At 44.3% G+C, this 20,642-nt stretch overlaps 1 protein-coding gene across 1 annotated transcript; it reads left to right on the top strand.

Moving 5' to 3' along the window:
* The first annotated feature begins 6,907 nt into the window (after window positions 1-6,907).
* On the top strand, window positions 6,908-20,377 carry LOC115081197 (actin-associated protein FAM107A-like). The gene is made up of 4 exons (XM_029585724.1): window positions 6,908-7,209; window positions 7,309-7,453; window positions 18,633-18,777; window positions 19,008-20,377. Exons 1-4 carry the CDS (start codon window positions 7,113-7,115, stop codon window positions 19,125-19,127), a joined length of 507 nt encoding a protein of 168 aa, XP_029441584.1. The 5' UTR covers window positions 6,908-7,112; the 3' UTR covers window positions 19,128-20,377.
* The last annotated feature ends 265 nt before the right edge of the window (window positions 20,378-20,642 follow it).

The following is a 20,642-nucleotide window of genomic DNA, read 5'->3' as shown; positions in this document are numbered from 1 at the left end:
GAGCTATTTTAGATCTAATTCTTGGTGAAATGCAGGGTTTAGTAAGAGAGGTAATGGTGATCATAACAAGATCCAGTTTGAATTAATGACTGGAATGGGGACAATAAGTAAATCTACAGCTCTAGCACTCAACTTTCAAAAGGGAGACTTTGATAAAATGAAGAATACAGAAAAAAAACTGAAAGGTGCAGCTATAAAGATTAAGAGTGGACATTGTTTAAAAATACCATCTTGGAAGCACAATCCAGATGTATTCCACGTATTAAAAAGGTGGAAGGAAGGCCAAGCACCTGCCTGCTTGGTTAAAAAGTGAAGTGAAAGAGGTTATTTTACCCAAAAAGTCTTATTTCAAAAATATGAAGAAGGATCCATCTGAAGAAAACAGGAAAAAGTATAAGAATTGGCAAGTTAAATGTAAAACACATATAAGACAGGCTAAGAGAAAATTTGAAAAGAAGTTGGCTGTAAAAGCAAAACCTCATAAAAATTTAAAAGTATATCTGACGCAGGATGCCTGAGAGGGAGTTGGTTGGATCGTTAGATAATCAAGGGGTTAAAGGGGCACTAAGGGAAGATAAGGCCATCATAGAAAGACTAAATGAATTCTTTGCTTTGGTGTTTACTACTGAAGATGTTGGGGAGATACCTGTTCCACACATGGTTTTCAAGGGTGATGATTCAGATGAACTGAACCAAATCACGGTGAAGCTAGAAGATTTAGTAGGCCTTATTGACAAATCTAAGATTAGCAAATTGGACCAGATGGTATTCACCCCAGGGTTCTGAAAGAACTCAAAAATTAAATTTCAGATCTATTACTAGTCATTTTTAATCTATCATTAAAATCAATTTTTCTATCTGAAGACTGGAAGGTGGCCAATGTAACCCCGATATTTACAAAAGGCTCCAAGAGTGATCCGGGAAACTATAGACCTATGAGCCTTACTTCTGTGCCAGGAAAAATTGTGGAAATTATTCTAAAAAACAAATTCACAGAACATATAGATAGACAAGATTTAATGGGACACAGCCAGTATGGATTTACCCAAGGGAAGTCTTGCCTCACAAATCTGCTACATTTTTTTTTTTAAGGGGAAAATAAACATATGGATAAAGGTGAACCGATAGATGTAGTGTACTTAGATTTTCAGAAGTCATTTGACAAAGTCTCTCATGAGAGGCTTCTAAGAAAATTAAAAAGTTAAGGGATAGGAGGAGATGTCCTTTTGTGGATTGCAAATTGATTACAAGACAGAAAACAGAGAGTAGGATTAAATGGTCAGATTTTCAGTGGAGAGAGTTAAACAGTGGAGTTAAACAGTGTACTTGGTTGGTGCTTTTTAACATATCTATAAATGATCTGGAAAAAGGAACAATGAGTGAGGTAATCAAATTTGCAGATGACACAAAATTATTCAGAGTAGTTAAATCACAAGCGGATTGTGATAAATTGCAGGAGGACCTTGTGAAACTGGAAGATTGGGCGTCCAAAAGGCTGTTGAAATTTAATGTGGGCAAGTACAAGATGATGCATATAGGGAAAAATAACCCATGCAGTATAGAAACATAGAAACATAGAAATGACGGCAGAAGAAGACCAAACGGCCCATCCAGTCTGCCCAGCAAGCTTCACATTTTAGTTACACAATGTTAGGTTTTATGTTAGGAGTTACCACCCAGGAAAAAATGTAGGCATCATAGTGGACAATACATTGAAATTTTCAGCTCAATGTGCAAATAGAATGTTAGGAATTATTAGAAAGGGAATGGTGAATAAAACAGAGAATGTCATAATGCCTCTGTTTTGCTCCATGGTGAGACTGCATCTTGAGTACTGTGTTCAATTCTGGTCATTGCATCTCAAAAAAGATATTGAGATATTGATACACTGGGGAAGGTACAGTGAAGGGTGACCAAAATGATAAAGGGGATGGAATGGCTCCCTTATGAGGAAAGGCTAAGGAGGGATATTTTTTTATTTTAGATTTATATTCCACTTTTTGCACTTTTATTTTTTCAGCGCTTCAAAGTGGATTACATTCAGGCACTGTAGGTATTTCCCTATCCCCGGAGGGTTTACAATCAAACAGGCCAATATAGTAAAAATTGCGGGAGAGCGGGTGAGCGCCTGCTCTCCTGTGCGCGCGATTCAGTAAATAAAAATATTCAAATTAGGGCCCGCGGAGCGGCGGCTGTCAGTGAGTTTGACAGCCGACGCTCAATTTTGCCAGCGTTGGTTCTCAAACCCGCTGACAGCCATGGGTTCAGAAACCGGACGCCGGCAAAATTGAGCATCCGGTTTTCAACCCGTGAGCCGCAGGCCGATTTAAAATTTATTTTTTTAATTTTTAATTATTTTTAACTTTTGGGACCTCCAACTTAATATCGCCATGATATTAAGTTGGAGGGTGCAGAGAAAAGCAGTTTTTACTGCTTTTCTCTGCACCTTCCTGGTGCCGAGAGAAATTAACGCCTACCTTTGGGTAGGCACTAATTTCTGAAAGTAAAATGTGCGGCTTGGCTGCACATTTTACTTACTGAATCGCGCGGTAATAACTAATAGGGCCATCAACATGCATTTGCATGTTGTGGGTGCTATTAGTTTCCGGGGGGTTGGACGCGCATTTTCAACACGCTATTACCCCTTACTGAATAAGGGGTAAAGCTAGCGCGTCGAAAACCCGCGTCCAAACGTGGGTTAACAGTGCGCTCTGCCAAAGTGCACTGTACTGTATCGGCCTGTAAGTTTGTATCTGGGGCAATGGAGGCAGGGTAAAGTGACTTGCCCAAGGTCACAAGGAGTGACAGCAGGATTCAAATCCTGGTCTTCTGGTTCATAGCCCACTGCTCTAACCACTAAGCTACTCCTCCACTCCACTCTATAAAATCATGAGAGGGCTAGAATGGGTTAATGTAAATAGGTTGTTTACTCTTTTAGATAATACAAGGACTAGGGAGCACGCCATGAAGTTAGCAAGTTGTTGTATTTGGCTGGTTGCGGGACAGACCTGTGACCAGCTGCTCTTACCTCCAGCCCTGAGCCACTGGCAGGATTCCCTGAGAATGGGGCAGACCCCTCGGACAGAAGCGTGGCAGGCCGCCACATCTGTACAGGCCCGATGTACCGGTTTGAAGATCACTGTCGCCTGCTGCTCTGGGCTCATCTAGGTGTACGCACACCAAACTTGCTGCCTCTTAAAGAGCCCACAGTGGGAAATTCCCCACGGCGCCCTCTGATGATGTCAGAAGTTGCTCTGTATTTAAGGCGCCCTCGGATGCCTTGGCAACAGGTCGAGTTCTTTGGAAAAGAGGTTTGCCTCTGCTTTCCTGGTTCCTGTTCCTTACCTCCTGGTTCTTCTTCCACTGTGTGTTTTTGAGTTCCCGAGTTCTGTTCCTGGTTCCCTCGCAAGTCTGGTCTTTGAGTTCTTGTCATCTTGGTCTGCCTCCCCTCGTCTGTCTTCAGCTTCTCGTCTGTCCTGCTGTTCCTCCTCTCTTTGCCCCTTCATATTGGACTCCTGGTTTTGATTTCAGATTGTTCCTTGATGCTGCTTGACCTCCACCTGCCTTTGACCACTGCCTGCTTATCGTCTTGCTTGAACTCTTCCTGCCCAGACCTCTGCTCGAACCAAGACACTGAACAAACTCTGCCTGTCTCTGACCACAGCCTGCACCAGTCTCTGCTGCTTGCTGCCTGCCCTGACCTCTGCTTGTACTGACTCTACTTCTCTCCATGCTGGCCCGTAACACACTACATGTTGGATCTATATTTCCACAGAGGCCCAGGCTTAAGTCCAGCTGGCCCCGGCACCTGAGGGCTCAACCTGAGGGGAACGAGGGCTGGTATTGGTGAAGCTCCTGTTGGGCCTCTGCTCCAGCCAGCTCTGCCTGCCAACAGTGGGGACCTACAGGGCTCCTCCCTGTGGGCTGCACCAACTTCACCTCAGTCCGAGGGTCCAATCCCGCAAAACAAGTAGCACAATTGAAACAAATTGAAGAAAAGTCTTTTTCACTCAATGCATAATTAAGCTCTGGAATTCATTGCCAGAGGATGTGGTAAAGGCAGTTAACTTATCTGGGTTTAAAAAAGGTTTAGGACAATGTCCTGGAGGATAGATCCATAAACTGCTATTAGTCAAGCTGACTTAGGAAATAGCCACTGCTTATTACTGGCATTAGTTACATGGGATCTATTTAATGTTTGGGTAGTTGCCTGGTACTTGTATTCTGGATTAATCACTGTTAGATACAGGATGCTGGGCTTGATGGCCTTTTGGTCTGACCCAGCATGGCGACTTCTTATCTTCTTATGTTCTCTTCTTTGTTTTTTGGCGTCTTCTCTAAATCTTTATTATTACTTTATAAAAAATGTGTTAATCATCTATGCACCAGGCCCTTCTTGCACATACCTACAAAATATATCAAAGTAATATGAAGGAGCACACAGAAATCATCCTGGCACAAGAGAAACAGCCAGACATTACGAGAGTAGCACAAACAATAGAATAACATGGCCACTAAAAATGTGAGTAAACATTGAAAAGAAATCTAGCATATGACAATTAATATAAGACTACATTTAGTCCAACTTTGATCCAGGAGTGACAGAAGGTGTGCTAAGCAATCTGACAGCTAGCGTGCCTCACTGCATTGCACTGCAATAGCTAACAGAGTCATGGGTACAGGAATGGCACGTCGACACACTAATCCTAGCACTGGGTTTAAGCTGGGGTTTAGTGTGCTTTTTATCCAGCCAAGAAAAACCTTATTAAATATCAGTCAAGTCTGCACGGGAAAAGCTGTGCTAAAACAGGAGTTCTTCAAAGCCACACTAAGGTCAGCATGGCTTGCGCCCTTGCAAGGAGCGTTAGTGGAATACCTGGAATTCCGGCCCTGGTTTTCCCGATTCTCAGGACATTATTCTAACCAGCAGGCTACCCGTCCTAGTTTTAGTCTTCCTTAGCTATTTAAGACACGGTTTAGAAAGGGAAATTACCCTGCTCCTTCTGCAGAAGAGAAAATATTCATAGTGGGTTTCTTCTAAACCTATCTTTGCTGCTCCTCCCCCCTCCTTCCCTCCAGCACCTGGAAAAGCCACTTAGAAAGGTTTACATAATTCAGCAGGGCCAAAACTGACTGCAGGACACCCGACACTTCTAGTCTAGTATTTTCCACGTAGGCAAAGTGCACAGCCCAAGAGCCCCTCCCCAAAACTGTGCTCTGCGCCTTATACCTGCCCAGGTGCCTCGTGTGTCTGCCGCAGCCCGGGAAGCATCGCAGGCGGACGGACAGGCGACCATGTAAGAGAGAATGAAATGATACATTTGTGCTAATTGTTGTGTTCCCGTGAGCAGTTGTGCCTCAAATCCTCCTCTTTGCCATTTTGAGTCTACAAAATTCCTGAGCTGCCTAAAGGACCAAATATCTGGAGATGTTTATTCTGTGATATATGTTCAAGATATTCGGTCTGGCTTGTGGTGATGCATGGGTGGCTCTGTACTGTGACCCCTGATCTCGGTGCATAATATTTTTGCAATAGTCCTCAGTTTCATACATTGTCAGCCACTGCAAAGTTTCTGGATGAATTATTCTGTGTCACACTTAATCTCTGTCCTTATATTTATGCCTCGTTGTGCCACCAACTGTGCAGTTCTTGTTTATCCTTTCTAGCTCACTGATCACAGCCAGACCTAGCGGTCTCTTAATAAATTGATGCTTAATTAGAAAAACAAAAAAGATATTTTCCTTGAAAACCTGCAGTGAGGACCTGCATCGCTCCCAGACAGGAGCTCGGCATGCCTGTGGGCATTGACAAGATGCAGTGTGCAAATGTGTGCGAGGATAGTGTAATATTATTTATACATGGCAGCATATTAGAAAATGGAGACGTCTCAGCTCAGAATTTGGTTATTATACAATCTACTGTCTATTGCATAATATGCTATTGTGCTTATTTTATTGATCTTCGTCTTGAGTGCTTTTTTAGGAAAGGTGGCTTCTATATTTAATATATAAATAGGCAAGCACCAAAGGTGTAAGTCTGGGCTGCCTTGGCCCCTTGGCAGGGTTTTGCTTGCAGGGGACAGAAACTGGTGTAGCCAGAGGAAGGAGGAGTGCAAAATCCACCAGGGAGATGCTTTCAGAGGCATTCCAGGGATGCTGCTTTGTTTAAGGGTGAGAGGGAAACAGAGGGACTGAGGGGGGGTCACTTTATGTTAGTCACCCCTCACCCTTTTCTTCTTTTGATTCTCTCTCCTAATGTCTGTCTTGGGCACGGAAGGGAGCGCCGCTGGAGAATGAAGACCTCTGTTCCACCCCAGGACAGGTACAGTCCTGCTTCCTTCCACTCTGGAGGCGGCTGCATGGCCGGTTCTCACTGGATGTGCTTCTCAGAGATCTAGCCTCTGATTTCAGAGTCCAGGAAATACCACCTAACCCCCCCCCCCCCTTTCCTCCAGCTCCTGGAATATCAGAAACAGATGGTTCTGGGGTAGGCTTTCCGCCCTCCCAGCTCAAGTGCTATGATGATTGTATCCAAGGGACTACGAGTCCCAAAATGCCCTGGGACAAAAGCGAAACAAAGCCAGGACTGAGTGAGAAAGGTGTTGGGGTTGGCTGGCAGGTATGTGTGCAGTGACTCGGTGAGGGCCTCAGAGCATTTACTGCCCTGGGGAAACACTAACCCTGCTCAGCTCCAGTGACTTCCAGTCACAGGGCCCCTGATTATGGTCCACCTCTGAGCAGCATCAGCACCAGCTCTCTGCTGAGAAAAGAAATCCCACTGATGGGTCTAGAGGGATACAGCAGCTACTAGTTAATTTATTTTTTTTAACTTTATTTACCATTTCCTTTTCTTTGTCCCTTGAGGGAGGAGAGATGTCGTTCTCCGTCACCTCCCTGCCTTTATGACTGTCTCTCTTATTTTGTCTCTTTTTCAGATTCAGGAAATTTTATTGGCAGGACATGTGTTGCCAAAGTAATTCATAAAAAGTGATTAAAATAGAAGGTGAAAATATACATAATAGTGATGATGATAGTAAAATAAAAAGTACAGGGTACAAGGACTGTTTCTGTCTCTGCTTCTCCTTGTCTCTCTCCTGCTCTCCCGTGCTAGGATGTCTCAGGAACTCTGGCTGTGGGCTAAGGCCCAGATCCTCTCTTCCCTGAAACCCCCCCAGGGTCTGGAGATGGTGATGCAGGACCTAAGGGCAGGTGAGTCTATGTGGCAGGTGCTGAGGGAGACTCCCCCTACCACCACCACCCCCCACCCCATATTGCAGCCTTATAACGCTCTCCTGCTTCTCTTTCAAGCTTCCACCGCCATAGATGAGAAATCTAGTGACCTCTCCTCTGGTCTGTCTTCAAAACGAATTGGGTCTGTCAAATCATCCACTCTTGTGAAAGCTTCCAGGACGCACCATGAACTGCACAGGGAATTGATCTTCACCCACAGGAAGTAAGGACTCCCTTGTTATAACATTCTCTTATATAAGGCTGCTGCCTTTCTGATCCAATCTCCGCCAGCTCCTATCTTATCCCTATCTCCATCCCCATTAAAGAGCTATCCCTGATGTAGGAGTGCCACCAGATCTCGTTTTAGAGCCCTGACTGGTGAGGCTGCACAGGGATGCCCCACAGCATTCTCATGTAGGGTTGCCAGCAGGCTCCAGATTGGCCCAGCCTGGTTGATCCAGTCCTGGGTTTACCCCGTTGCATGCAGGGACTTGTAGTCTTGCATTTCTTGGAGACTGCAATAGGGAGATCAGAAGAAGTCCTTGCTTGACAAACCTGGAGCTAGTTGGCACCCCAGGTGCATGACTTCTTAGCATTGAATCGCAGACGCCAATTTTTACCACTTTTCAAGTGTTCTTAAAATCACTTTTCATTTTCTCTGCTTCTTCAGGTGTGTCCACTCTGTTGCAGATTTTATTATCATCCACAAAAAGCAAACTTTTCCTTCTAACTCCTCTGCTATGTTACTCACACAGGTATTGAACAGAAGCGGTCCCAAAACCGAGCCCTGTGGCATTTCACTTAACAGCGTTCGCTCATCAGAGCAGGTTCCATTTTGCCATTACACATTGTTTCCTGTCAGTTAACCAGTTAGTAAACCACTCCACCACTTGGCGCCCAAACCCAAGCTTCTCATTTTATTCACGAGCCTCCTAAATGGGATCGTATTGAAAGCTTTGCTGAAATCCAAGTAAATCACATTGAATGCTCTTCCTTGATCCTGTTCTCTTGTCAACCAATCCAAAAAGTCAATCAGATTCATTTGGCAGGACTTTCCCTGGTGAATCCATGCTGCCTCGGGTCCAGCAACCCACTGAAGTGTAAATAGTTCATTATCGTTTCCTATGTGTATATGTATGAGAGAAGGCATGTGTATACATGTATAGAGGAGTAGACTAGTGGTAGAGCAGCCACCTATAAACCAGGGAGGCCAGGGTTCAAATCCCACTGTTTCATCTTGTGATCTGGGACCACTTACTTTACTCTGTGTAATACCTACTGTACCTGAATATTCTGCTATGTTAAGCAGAATATAAAAATCAGATAAATAAATTTCTGATTATTAAATAAATATCAGGATTATTATTATTAACGTGCCACGGTATATAAAAAACTTCTAAATAAATAAATAAATAAATAAATTAACTGTTAATTTATTAACAGCTAATGAAACAAATAAGAACAGTTAATTAATTAAATAAATAAATAAATAAATAAATAAATATGAGAGAGAGGAAGAAGTTTGTGAGCAATAACCCCTATCCTCTATGCCTGCTAATCCATGATAACCTCAAGGCATCTAGAAATCAAAAGATCCCAGGTATGGAGAGCAGGATAATTTTTATATCCTTATAAATTTTAATAATTGGGTGCTGTTTGATGTGTCTGCTGTTTTTAAATATATTATTAGTATTTGGAAAATTTGTATCTTTGAAATTACTGGATATTCTATTTGTCAGCCGGTTTAAAATTTTTATTCTTTTTATTAGTATGGTTTTACTCTGGTGATGATTTCTATTTTCAGATTTTGTTTGTTTTATGAGGAATGGTGATTTATATTTTTCCATTGTTGCACAGCATACAGAATCTGGCTTCTTGCGGTTTCCAGTTCCGTTTTTGTCTACACGTTTCTATTTATAATTTATAGGTGAGGTTCTGCATCTGAGATCAAAGTGAGGTATTCTGCAAGCCTGAAATGTCTGTGTAGGGATCTATACCAGCCTGGCTTGTCCTATTTTCCTCACAGCAGGTGTATTGGTGTTTAGGACCCGGTGTAATATTTGCAGTGTTGCTTTTCATAGGTAGGGCTGTTACTGTTTGAGTGCTGGCAATTAGTGCTGTTTTGGTTGGGGGTTTTACTATATTGAAATTGTACTACAGTTTATTAAAAACTTTCTGAGGGCCAAGCCCACACCTAACTAACATTATAATAAGCCTAATACCAATTTTTACTTTTTTTCTGCAGGGTTTTCTAGTTGGCACCACAGCAGTGTTTGTGCATATAATATACAAGTTATAAGCAATATTTTCCATTGATAAGCAGAACGAATTAGCCATGCTTTTGCTCTTCTATGCATGCGCGGCAGTTCCCACGCGACTGTCTGCTGTTAGATCTCAGTTCCATTTTTTTTCGCGCTATGCACAGACATATGGAGAACCATCTCTCCATTTTCTAGTCTCTTTTTTCACCTCAGTGAACCTCCAAGAGCACTTTTTAGTGCTACAATGTCCAGGAAGTCTCCAGGATTGAAATACTGCCAGTCCGGGCATAATATGCTGTCACAGATGGACATAATTATTGCTACATCTGCCTGGGGCCTGACCACGATCAAGCTAATTGCTGTGATTGTGGGCGGATTTCTCTGCATGCTCAGACACAGAGAGCTCAGAAGATTGTCTGAGTGCAGGAATAAGAACCCAGGTCAGCAGAAGTGGAAATTTCCTCAGCATCGGAGGGTTATGCTCCTCTCCCAAGGAACTTAAGAGGGGCAATCGATGCAGTCCTTGGCAAGACCAAAGGTGCATCACCCCAGCCCCCACAGATGAGCTGTGTCTATGAGCTCTACAGAGAAGCCATATGCACTGTCTTAAGTTGCATCTAAACAACCAAAGAGTAAGGCCGCAGCGCCTAAAGAAAAGATGGCGCATGTTGCCCCTCAAATCATGATGCAGGTCGTTTCAAAATTTGCAACACCTGGAGTTCTGGTGCATATTGCGTCAAAGGGCAATGCTCCAAAGCACTTGACACATGATGCGTCGAAGGTTGCTGCTTCAAAACACATGGCACAGAAAGCACCAAGGCACGACACAATGCAGATTGCGACACATGAGATAGCAAAGTGAGACACAAAAAAGCATGCGTTGCACAATGCTCCAAGACATGAAGCAATCACGCATGCATTAGACAACGCGCCGAGGCATGATGACCTGAAGCCTAGACAAACGGCGCATGAACCGCCAAGGAAAGCTTCTCTCGAAGCACCAAGGATGTTGAAACACACTAAACAAAAGCTTGCGTCAAAATCAGCACAAACCGCTGCACATAGCTCAGAAGGTTATGAGCAGGGTAGAAAATTCAGTACTGCTAACAAGGAGGGCAAGACATTGGAGCTGTCCAAATGCCTGGTGCCACAGCAATATTAGAGGGTCCGCAAGCTCCAAAAAAGGCAAAGAACCATGAGAGGAACACTGCTACATTAGACCTCCCAAGCCACGTGGGATCAGAGGGGGATACGTTTTCTGACCATGATTGGTTATCCCCACCACCCACTCGACCACACTCCAGTGCCTCTTCAGGCTCTTCAGAGAGTGGAAAACAGGTTTTCTCTGGCATCTCATTAGAGTTGCTTCAAAAACAAGTGGCTTCTCATTTTCAGGAAGAATTTATGCCAGAAGCAAGGATGTTTGGCCAGAACCCAGCTCGGAACCACCTTGAATGCAGAAGTCTGGAAAATGCCACAAGTCTTAGGCATCCTAAAGATTCTAGGTATTCCTGCAGAACCCATGGCCCTGCTTTCACATGCCATATTATGGGCCAGATTTTAAAACTCACGCGAGCATGTAGATTTGTGCGCGCAACCCGGCGCACACAAATCTACGCCCGATTTTATAACATGCTTGCGCTGCCGCACGCATGTTATAAAATCCGGGGTCGGCACGCACAAGGGGGTGCACACTTGTGCATCTTGCGCGCGCCGAGCCCTAGGGGAGGTCTGACGGCTTTCCCCGTTCCCTCCAAGGCCGCTCCGAAATCAGAGCGGCCTTGGAGGGAACTTTTTTTCGGCTCCCCCCACCTTCCCTTCCCTTCCCCTACCTAACCCATCCCCCAGCCCTAACTAAATCCCCCTGCTTACCTTTGTTGCAGAAGTTACGCATGCCTGAGGCAGGCATAACTTGTGCACACCCTCAGCCATCCCCTGGCACAGGCCGCTGTGCCGGAGCACTCGACCCCGCCCCCAGACTGCTGCCATGCCCCCCTGCCACGCCCCTGGACCGCCCATTTTTTAAAGCCCCAGGACATACGTGTGTTCGGGGGCTTGCGCATGCTGCCGAACCTATGCAAAATAAGCTCGGCGCGCGCAGGGGCAGATTTTATCGGGTTACGTGCATATGTTATGCATGGATCCTTTGAAAATCTGCTCCTATATTTGGTTCTAATGAAAACATGGGAGTCCCTCTTTACCAGGTTACCAGTGATACAGAAACTAGACTTAAAGTTTCATCTAAAGAAATCCCTGGCCATGGTATAGTTCAGTTACCCCACGCCTCAGTTGTTCTGGAGTCTGCAATGAAAAAGTCTAAGAAATCTAGATTCCATTCAAATGCCCCACCCGGAAAATTCCACAAAATCTTAGAAGGCTTTGGCTGTAAAGTTTTTCAGGGCTTACCTCAAGAATAGAACAGCATCAGTTTTACATGGTACAATATCTCTACGAATGTGTGCAGAAATTAAAGCCTTTCATTCGATCTGACACAAGGGAGGAGATAAAACCTCAGACACTCCACCATTTAGAAGAGGGCCTTAGACATCTTCTATAATCAGTCTATGAGGCCTTTGAGACCATAGTTCGCACTTCTGTGGCATTAATTGCTGCCCACTGAATGGCTTGGCTAACAGCTAGCGCTATTTGAGAAGACATTCATGAAAAATTGGCGGACCTACCATGACTGGGCAACAGTCTTTTCGGGGATAAACTTAGCAAGACAGTCTCCCAGATAAAGGAGCAGAACATGACAGTACAGTCCTAGACCACCACAGCAGAGCATCAAGGAACACCTAGATGATTTTATTTGCAATACAAACGTGCATTCTACTCAAGTAAACCATACAGGCAATTTCCACTGTATTGCTCATCAACATCATACCAACAACCCCAAAAACAATCTCAAGCAGCACAGCTGAGAGGCCGTCAGAGAAATCGCAGACTGCAAAATCAACAACCACCAACCTCAAAGTCACAACAAGGTTTTTGATACCTGAGCAGCCGGAGTCGCCCATTCAAGTTGGGGGCAAAATCCAGTATTTCTTGACAGTATGGTCTCAGGTAACAACGGACCAATGGGTACTGAACATAATACTGCAGGGGTACCATCTGGATTTCATTGACTGAACCACTATTCCCCATCTACTTGCTCCCCCATGGGGATCTCTTGAACCAGGAAGTCCAAAAGCTGCTGGCTCAGAATGCTAATCAGATAATTCCAGAACCTCTATGCAATAGAAGGTATTCCCAGTACATTCTCATTTTGAAAAAGTCAGGGGGCCTCCATCCTTTCTTGGACTTCAAATCTTTAAACAGACATCTGCAGAGGGAGAAATTCAAGATGACATCTCTCAGATCACTATTACCTTCCATCTAACCCAATGATTGGATGTGCTCTCTCAATCTCAAGGATGCTTATACTAACATTCCAATTCAACAGTCAAGATAGAATTCAGTCATTACCAGTACAAGGTACTCCCATTTGGACTTTCCTCTGCCCCAAGAGTCTTAACAAACTATCTAGCAGTGGCTATGGCTCACCTCCATTGAGAGGGAATACGGATATTCCCCTATTTGGACGATTGGCTCATATTTTCCCTGGAACCAGAGGCCTGCAGTCTGACCTCAGGGACACCATTCATAGAAACATAGAAACGACTGCAGAAAAGGACAAAATGATCCACCCAGTTTGCCCAGCAACCTTATGCTTATGCCAGTATCAGCTGCACTATGCAGGTTACCCCCATGCTTATCAGTTTCCCAGACTGTAAAAGTCAGGGCCCTCGGATGCTGTTAGAATATTATTTCCCTTATGTTGGAGCTGCATCAAAAGTATCAGGCTTAGTAATTAAAGGTAGTGAAAGCTATATCAGCAAGTTCCCCCCATGTTTATTTGTTCCCCAAACCGTAAAAACCGGGGCCCTCATTGGTTGCTGTCTGAATCCAATTCCCCTTTTCCCACTGCTGTTGAAGCAGAGAGCAATGATGCAATTGCATTAACAGTATCAAGGCTTATTTGTTAAAGCTAGCAGCTGCCACACCAGCCAGTTACCCCGTGCACTCTTTTCTTTATTTCCATCCTCTAGCTTTTAGGGATCCACAGTGTTTATCCCATGCCCTTTTGAAACCTTCATTGATTTCGTCTTCACCACCTCCTCCAGAAGAGCAATCCAGGCATTCACCACCCTCTTTGTGAAGAAATATTTCCTGATATTGGTTCTCAGTCATCCTCCCTGGAGTTTCATTTCATGATCCCCTAGTTCTATTGTTTTCTTTCCAACAGAAAAAGTTTGATGATTGTGCATCATTAAAACCTTTCAGGTATCTGAAGGTCTGTATCATTTCTCCACTGCACCTCCTCTCTTCTGTTACATGTGCCGTCCGTAGAAGACCCGCGGCACGGCCCCCTCACCTTTCTACAGTGACTCCAGCTCCTGGTTCCTCCTTGCTGGCAGTGGTGGGCCGTCAGCTCTATCCTTGGACCTCCCCCGGTGCCTCCAGCCCTGCCGCAGTCCCTGGCATTCCTGGTTCAGCCACCACTTCTTGTCGGGCCTCTCTGTGTGGCCAGCGGAGAGACGCTGCTACTCGGCGCTGCGCCCCTCCCTAGGCGCATGCGCATGCACCATTGATGTTTACATAGGAACCGTGGTGGGAAACTAGCTGCGGCCCCGGATGATGATGTCAACACAGCTACAATATTTAAGTGCAGGCTCCGCTCCCTAGAGTTGCCTTTGCAACAGATCTCCTTGCTAGTCGAGTACTCGTTGCTCTTCGAGATTCGTCTCATCCCTGCGTTCCTGTTCCTCGTCTGTTCCTGTCTCCTCGTCTGTTCCTGTCTCCTCGTTCCTGCCTTGCTCCAGTGCTCGGATTGCCTACATGGACTTTGACTCTGCTTCGCCTGACCACACCATCAATTCTCTCCAAGCCCGGACCTCTGCTTTGCTTGACCACACCATTGACTCTCTCCAAGCCCAGACCTCTGCTTTGTCTGACTATGCTGTTGCCTATCTCCAGACCCAGACCTCTGCTTCACCTGACTATGCTGTTGCCTATCTCCAGACCCAGACCTCTGCTTTGCCTGACTACGCTATTGCCTATTTCCAGACCCAGACCTCTGCTTTGTCCGACTACGCTTGATTACCTCCGTGATCAGACCTAAGCCTTGCTTGCCACTGCCTCCGGATTGCCGCCAGCTCTGACTCAAGCCTGTTCCTCGAAGCCTCTCTGGCTTACTCCCTGGATGTGGTTTATTCAGGCTTCGGCCTACTCTTGCTCGTGCACCCCCTGTCTGTCTCCATTCCATTGGCGCTCGAGTTTCCAGGACACTACCTTGTCCAGAGTAAGACTGTACCATCTCTTACCTGCTGTCTCTGAGCTGAACCAATCTCTACTTCAATTTTACACAGAGGCCCACCTAAGTTCTGCCGGCCCAGGCACCCAAAGGCTCAACCCGCGGGGAACGAGGGCTGGTATAGGTGAAGCTCCAGCGGCCTCTGTCTATCAGCCCACTCCGCCTGCCAATGGTGGGGACCTGTAGTTTCCTACCTATGGGTTGCATCAACCCCACCTCGGCCCAAGGGTCCACCTCCAGCGCAACATCTTCCAGGGTATATATATTCAGATCCTGAGTGAAATTCAGCACAGCTGAATAGGTATATGCAGCCAGAAAAGATTAGTTTTCTTTTTCCAGTTGTTTGTTTTAAAATTCATTTCATAAAGGTTTTTTTTTGTTTTTGTTAAATTTTCATTTTTATTTAGTGTACAGTAATTCAAAATAGTGAACACTAAATCAAATAGTGCATACTAAGTTTTTAAAGCACACTATAAAACAAAACCAAATTAAACAAATGCACATCCCTACAGCTGAAAGACAGCATATCTTCAGCCAAGCTGCTGCCCCAGGCACAGGCTTAGTGTGCCCATTGACATATCCAGGCCTGATCACACAAGATTTACATGTACATTATGTACTCTCTGGGCCTGGAACCTGCAGCTGCACATTTCTGCTCTCTATAGATGAACAAGTCCTAGCATTTTATGTACTTTTCAAGTAGGCTACTGACTAAAGATTTATGTGATAACAGCATTCGGTGCTAGACCCAGAGAAAAGGCCCATTGTTTGGTCAGAGGTGATAGATGTTTACAATGGAAGAGGCCAATGGTTTGTTATAGCTGCGCTAGGACTTTAACATAGCTATACAACTGATTGGTCACCAACAGAGTGAAAACACTGCTACAGCACCTCTAACCAAGCATTTCTACACCTCTTCCACTGTACAGCATATGGATAGTGGCCATCTCATATACATGCCCTTATACCCAAACGTTAGCTAAGAGTATGCTCTCTAGAGAAGGCAATACGAGCCACTTGTGTAGCGCTACAGTAAGGAGTTTCCTGTTTTGCTCTTGCTGTCTTCCTTGGAAGTATACAATGAGCTTTCAGTTTTATGGCCTAGTTGGAATGGCCAATGACACTCATCCTACTGCAGAAATACCAAGTATTTATTATACTATGAACCTCCCTCCCCCACCCCATCCCCACATATATTGCAAGAAACCAGCTCCCCAAAATCCATTCAGAACCCAATCTCTTCTTGCGATTCATTTTATTCAACTACATCCTGGAATCTGCTTGAATTCTAGAGGCTCCAGGAACCAGTGGTGAAATCAGGAAACCATAAATCAGCCAAATCTTCCTCTGAAGCAAATCACAACTACCAGACAGGGAGAACATCAAGTTCAGTTCAAATGCTTCATGAGAGAGAAAACAAAAAGAAATGGCTAGCTTCCTCAAGAACAGAAAGTGAGAAACAAAGAAATACAAGAGAGACTTAGGGCAAAACATTTGTGGACTTCATCAAAGCAAAAGGAGAGCACAAAGTCCACTAGTGGACTAAATGGACACCTGAAACTAAATTACAAAATCTCCATGAAATTACACAGTTCTTCCTTTGTAGTAAACATTTTTGTGCCTTCATTATGAAAGATCTTTACATACATGGGAAACTGGAAGGAAAATTTGATCCCTTTTTGAAACAGTTGGGAGCAATACAGGGAAAGCTCTTTTCTTGAAGCTATAACTTTGGAGGAGAAATCAGGAAAAAGCAAAAGCTTAGAGTTCTCACACTGCAAAACATCCTTATAAGCATTCAGCAATCTCATTTTGTCAAAAACAAATTCAAATATTTGATGATCACGTGCCTCAGTTTTGCGAATTAGAGACCAGAGGGCCCAAGCAATGGGCTCTTTCCACCAAAATCGGCGGATCACAAATATCAGTAAACCTGCTGCAATTTTCTAGGTCATCTAACTTTTCTTCTGGCCCTCAGTTGCATTAGCATAATTGCACAATAGAATCTACCCACTCAAAACGCTCCTTATGTTGAACAACGCTTTGGTCAAGTGCAGCAATTACCGTATTATTGCATTCAGCTTGCCATGATGTTTCATACATCGATGATTGTAACTTTTGTAATTTGTCATTTACAGCAGCCAACACCGCCTGTGTCAGTTCCCTGAGCATGGCTTCCAAAATCTCTTCTACTGCGCTTGTAGCCTCAAGTGCCATTTTATCCTACAAGGCTGCCACCTTCTCAGAACCTGTTCTCTTAAGTCTTCTCAACATCTCCACATTCTTCTTGACAACAAAATTGTCCATGAATATAGAAAAAAAAAGGATCCACATGCTGAATAGCAATGTTCAGATCCAAAAAAAGAAAAAAAAAAGCAATAATGCTGCCAGTTCCCAAGGAGCAGGCACGAGCATGACCATTCAGCTCTGCTTTATTACCAGAAGTCTGAGATTTAATCTTTCCTTGTGGGGTATAGACGAATTTAGGAAGTCTGTCTCAAATTCTATAGCAGATTACAATTAATACAGATTGGCTTCCACTTTTAATCCTACTTTAAGGTGGGAGGCTTTCAAGGCAGTGTTGAAGGAGTGAATAATTTCAAATATTAGCCACATTAATAGGATTAAAAAAAACCAAACAGGCCGATACAATAAAGTTGCATGGAAAGCGGGCACTCGGGTTTGACTGCCCGCTTTCCTAATGCTCACCCAGCCACCTCTCCTGGGTGCACGAAAGAATATTTAAATGAGGGGGTCGCGCTGCCAAGGAGGCGCTAGGAAAAAATGTGCGCCCAGGAGAGGTGGTTGTTAGATGGCCGTCAGTGGGTTAGGAAAACGGTCGCTCAATTTTACAAGCATCTGTTTTCCTAACCTGTACACAGCCACGACTTAGGAAAATGGACACTCATTAATTCAGTGTCTCTTTTTCTAACCTGACCGCCAGCACACTTTTTCTTTTTAAAACTTTTGGTTCCTCTGACTTGATATCGCCACAATATTAAGTCAGAGGATGTACAGAAAAGCAGTATTTTTGGGCTGCTCAGAAATCAGTACCTGCTCTGGGCAGGCGTTAATTTCTGAGCATAAAAATGTGCAGGTAGGGTGCACTTTTTTTTTTTGGGATCTGGGGAGAATAGCTAATAGCCTCATCAACATGCATTTGCATGTGATGAGCGCTACTAGTTTCGTGGGGGTTTGGATGTGCATTTTGGACGGTCTAATCCCCTTATGGTTTAGCCTTGGGCAGGCGCTATGAGTTTTCAGGGGGGTTTGGACGTGTGTTTTCGAGGTGCTAAGCCCCTTACAGTATAAGGGGTAATAGACGTGTGTCAAAAACCAGCCAAACCCATGTTAAACAGTGCACACGGCCGAGCTCACTTTACAGAATCGGCCCGTTAGATCTCTGACAGCACAAGATGGTGGATGTAGTCTCCATAGAACAACTCATTCTGAGGGAACAACTTGACAACTACCATAAGATATGGGATCCATACTGGGCACAGAGGAAGAGGATTGTAGATGTCGCAAATTAAACTATGGGCTCATTTGGGCATTCCTGGGGTCAACAGATATATTGTCGCTATGTATGCTATCTGGCAATGTGCCACCTTTCTTACTGTATTAAAGTTATTTACTTACAATTTTTCTTTCTATTTCACTGCTTTCCATGTTTGCATCACTCAAGTGGTTTAATGTTTGCCAATCTAAGTTTTAAAAAAAAAATTGTACTCACATGATAAGGACTTACACGCATTCCTCTTTTTCGCCCGTTCCTCCTCCCCACACAGCAGAGGCCTGGCCCTTCACAGAAAGCCGGAACTATTGCTTGTTTTAGAGAAGCGCAGGATCCAGAGTCAAAATGGAGAGGCAACACTCCAGAGCCAGACGTCTCTCCACCAGGAGCTTCAGAAGTGGCAGCAGAAGAGAGAGGAGGTATCAGGGTAGGGTTAGGGAAAAGGTTCTAACTACTGGAATAGCAAGGCCGGGTGCTGCAGGGCGGGATTGAGGTGTGTATGAGGGTCTCAGTACTGGAATGGCAGGGAGTGCTGCAGGGTAGGAGTGAGGTGCACTGGCAGAGCTGTGTGTGAGAGGGGGATGCTGCAGGGCAGGATTAAGCTATGTTGGTCAAGGATTCCTCAAGTCTTCTGTTCCTTTCTTTGCAGAAGGAGCAGAATGAGGCCAAGAAGGAGAAAGGGTGTAACCAAGAACTAATTAATGTGCGACAGAACCTTCGGAGGTCTCCCTGGCATGACCCCCAGTTATCCCACCATTCCATAAACTGACAACTGGCAATATCCTCCTTTCTAATAACAGATGACAAAATGCATTCTCTCACCAATTTACAGATGCGTCCTCCTTCCACTGAGGATGGTGGAGGACTCAACATTGTCTTCCATTCTTTTCTGTCTCTCCCGGTTGAGTTTCTGTGCTGCCACGGGACTCTAGCCCTGTTGAGTGGTTGCAGCCCTCTTGCCTCTGCTGCTGAAGTTCAGAAATCCCCCTCACTGCATTCCTGTTTAGGACAGTGTTACAGCTGGGATTAAAACTTATGGGAACCTCTATCCCAACTCTGTTTTCTCAGCCACTAGAACAATATAATGCCCCTTGCCCTGCTGGTTTCTTATTTCAGTGACAGGGGTGGGGACAGAAAGCAAGACTACAAATCTCAAAATAAAAGTGGCCTGGAGTTAACAGGTATCAAACTCCTAAGCTGCTTTTCACCTTTTACATTCATCCACAATGACTATTCCTGAGTTTCATTTGTATGTAGTGGTTCCAGTTTAAATAAATACCTGGTTACTTTGCATTTTATTGGTTATGCTGGGCAGACTGGATGGGCCATTTTTGGTCTTTATCTGCCTTCATTTACCATGTTACTGCATGCCAGGTCTGTTTGGTGTTGTTGTGGAGTCCACCATTATTTCTGGTGCTTTTATCACTGTTTGTCTTTGATTTTATTTTTGTTGTGTTTTCTCTCTTTTGTGAACCATTTAGAACCTTGGATTGGTGGGTTACACATTTTTTTATTTTTATTTTTTTAATAAATGGAAAACACACAGACCTATCTATATCATTCACATTCTTACTACCTTCTAATCTCTAGCCTGACCTACACTGCTTCAATCACCCTCCTCCTCCTCCCACTAAACTGACCCTGGTTTGTTGTACAGGACCCTGGTTTCTGTATTTGTAGGCTGTGAAATGCAGCCTAATTTCCAGAAAAAAGGATGTGACTTCTGCTGTCAAAGGGTTTGAAATCTTGTTGGAAATAGAAGAAACATAAATTATGACAGCAGATAAGGATCGGAAAACCCATCTAGTCTGCTCAGTTTCCTTCCTGTTGGCAATATTTATTTAGATATTTATTTATCTTAAAAAAATATATAGGAGTCACGTGATGTGTTGATCCTGTGAAATCATGTCCTCTGCAGGCTCTGGGTGCCATCCCCAAATATAAGGAAATTTAGCAGTTTTTGCTTACCCTTTACTCACCATGCTAAAGCCCACTCGACTAAATCCAGAATAGACTAGCTGTTGCTATCCGATTCTTTATTTAACACAATTAGAATCTGCTGATATAGGGAACTTAATTATATCGGATCACTGCCCAGTGTTTTGCAGAATGAGTGTTTTGGGTGTGCCTCCAGGGCTATTTAAGTGGCGAATGCCCGAATGGCTGAGCCTGGATTTGGATTTTCTGAAATTTTTAGAAGAGAAGTGGCAGCTATTTGCCATACATAGTGATAACCCCACTTTATTCTGGGAAAAGGCCAAAACAGTGCTTCGTGGGTATATTA

This window comes from Rhinatrema bivittatum, chromosome 1 (assembly GCF_901001135.1).
Source record: "Rhinatrema bivittatum chromosome 1, aRhiBiv1.1, whole genome shotgun sequence".
Lineage (NCBI taxonomy): Eukaryota > Metazoa > Chordata > Amphibia > Gymnophiona > Rhinatrematidae > Rhinatrema > Rhinatrema bivittatum.
This window is presented reverse-complemented; position numbering and strand designations above follow the sequence as displayed.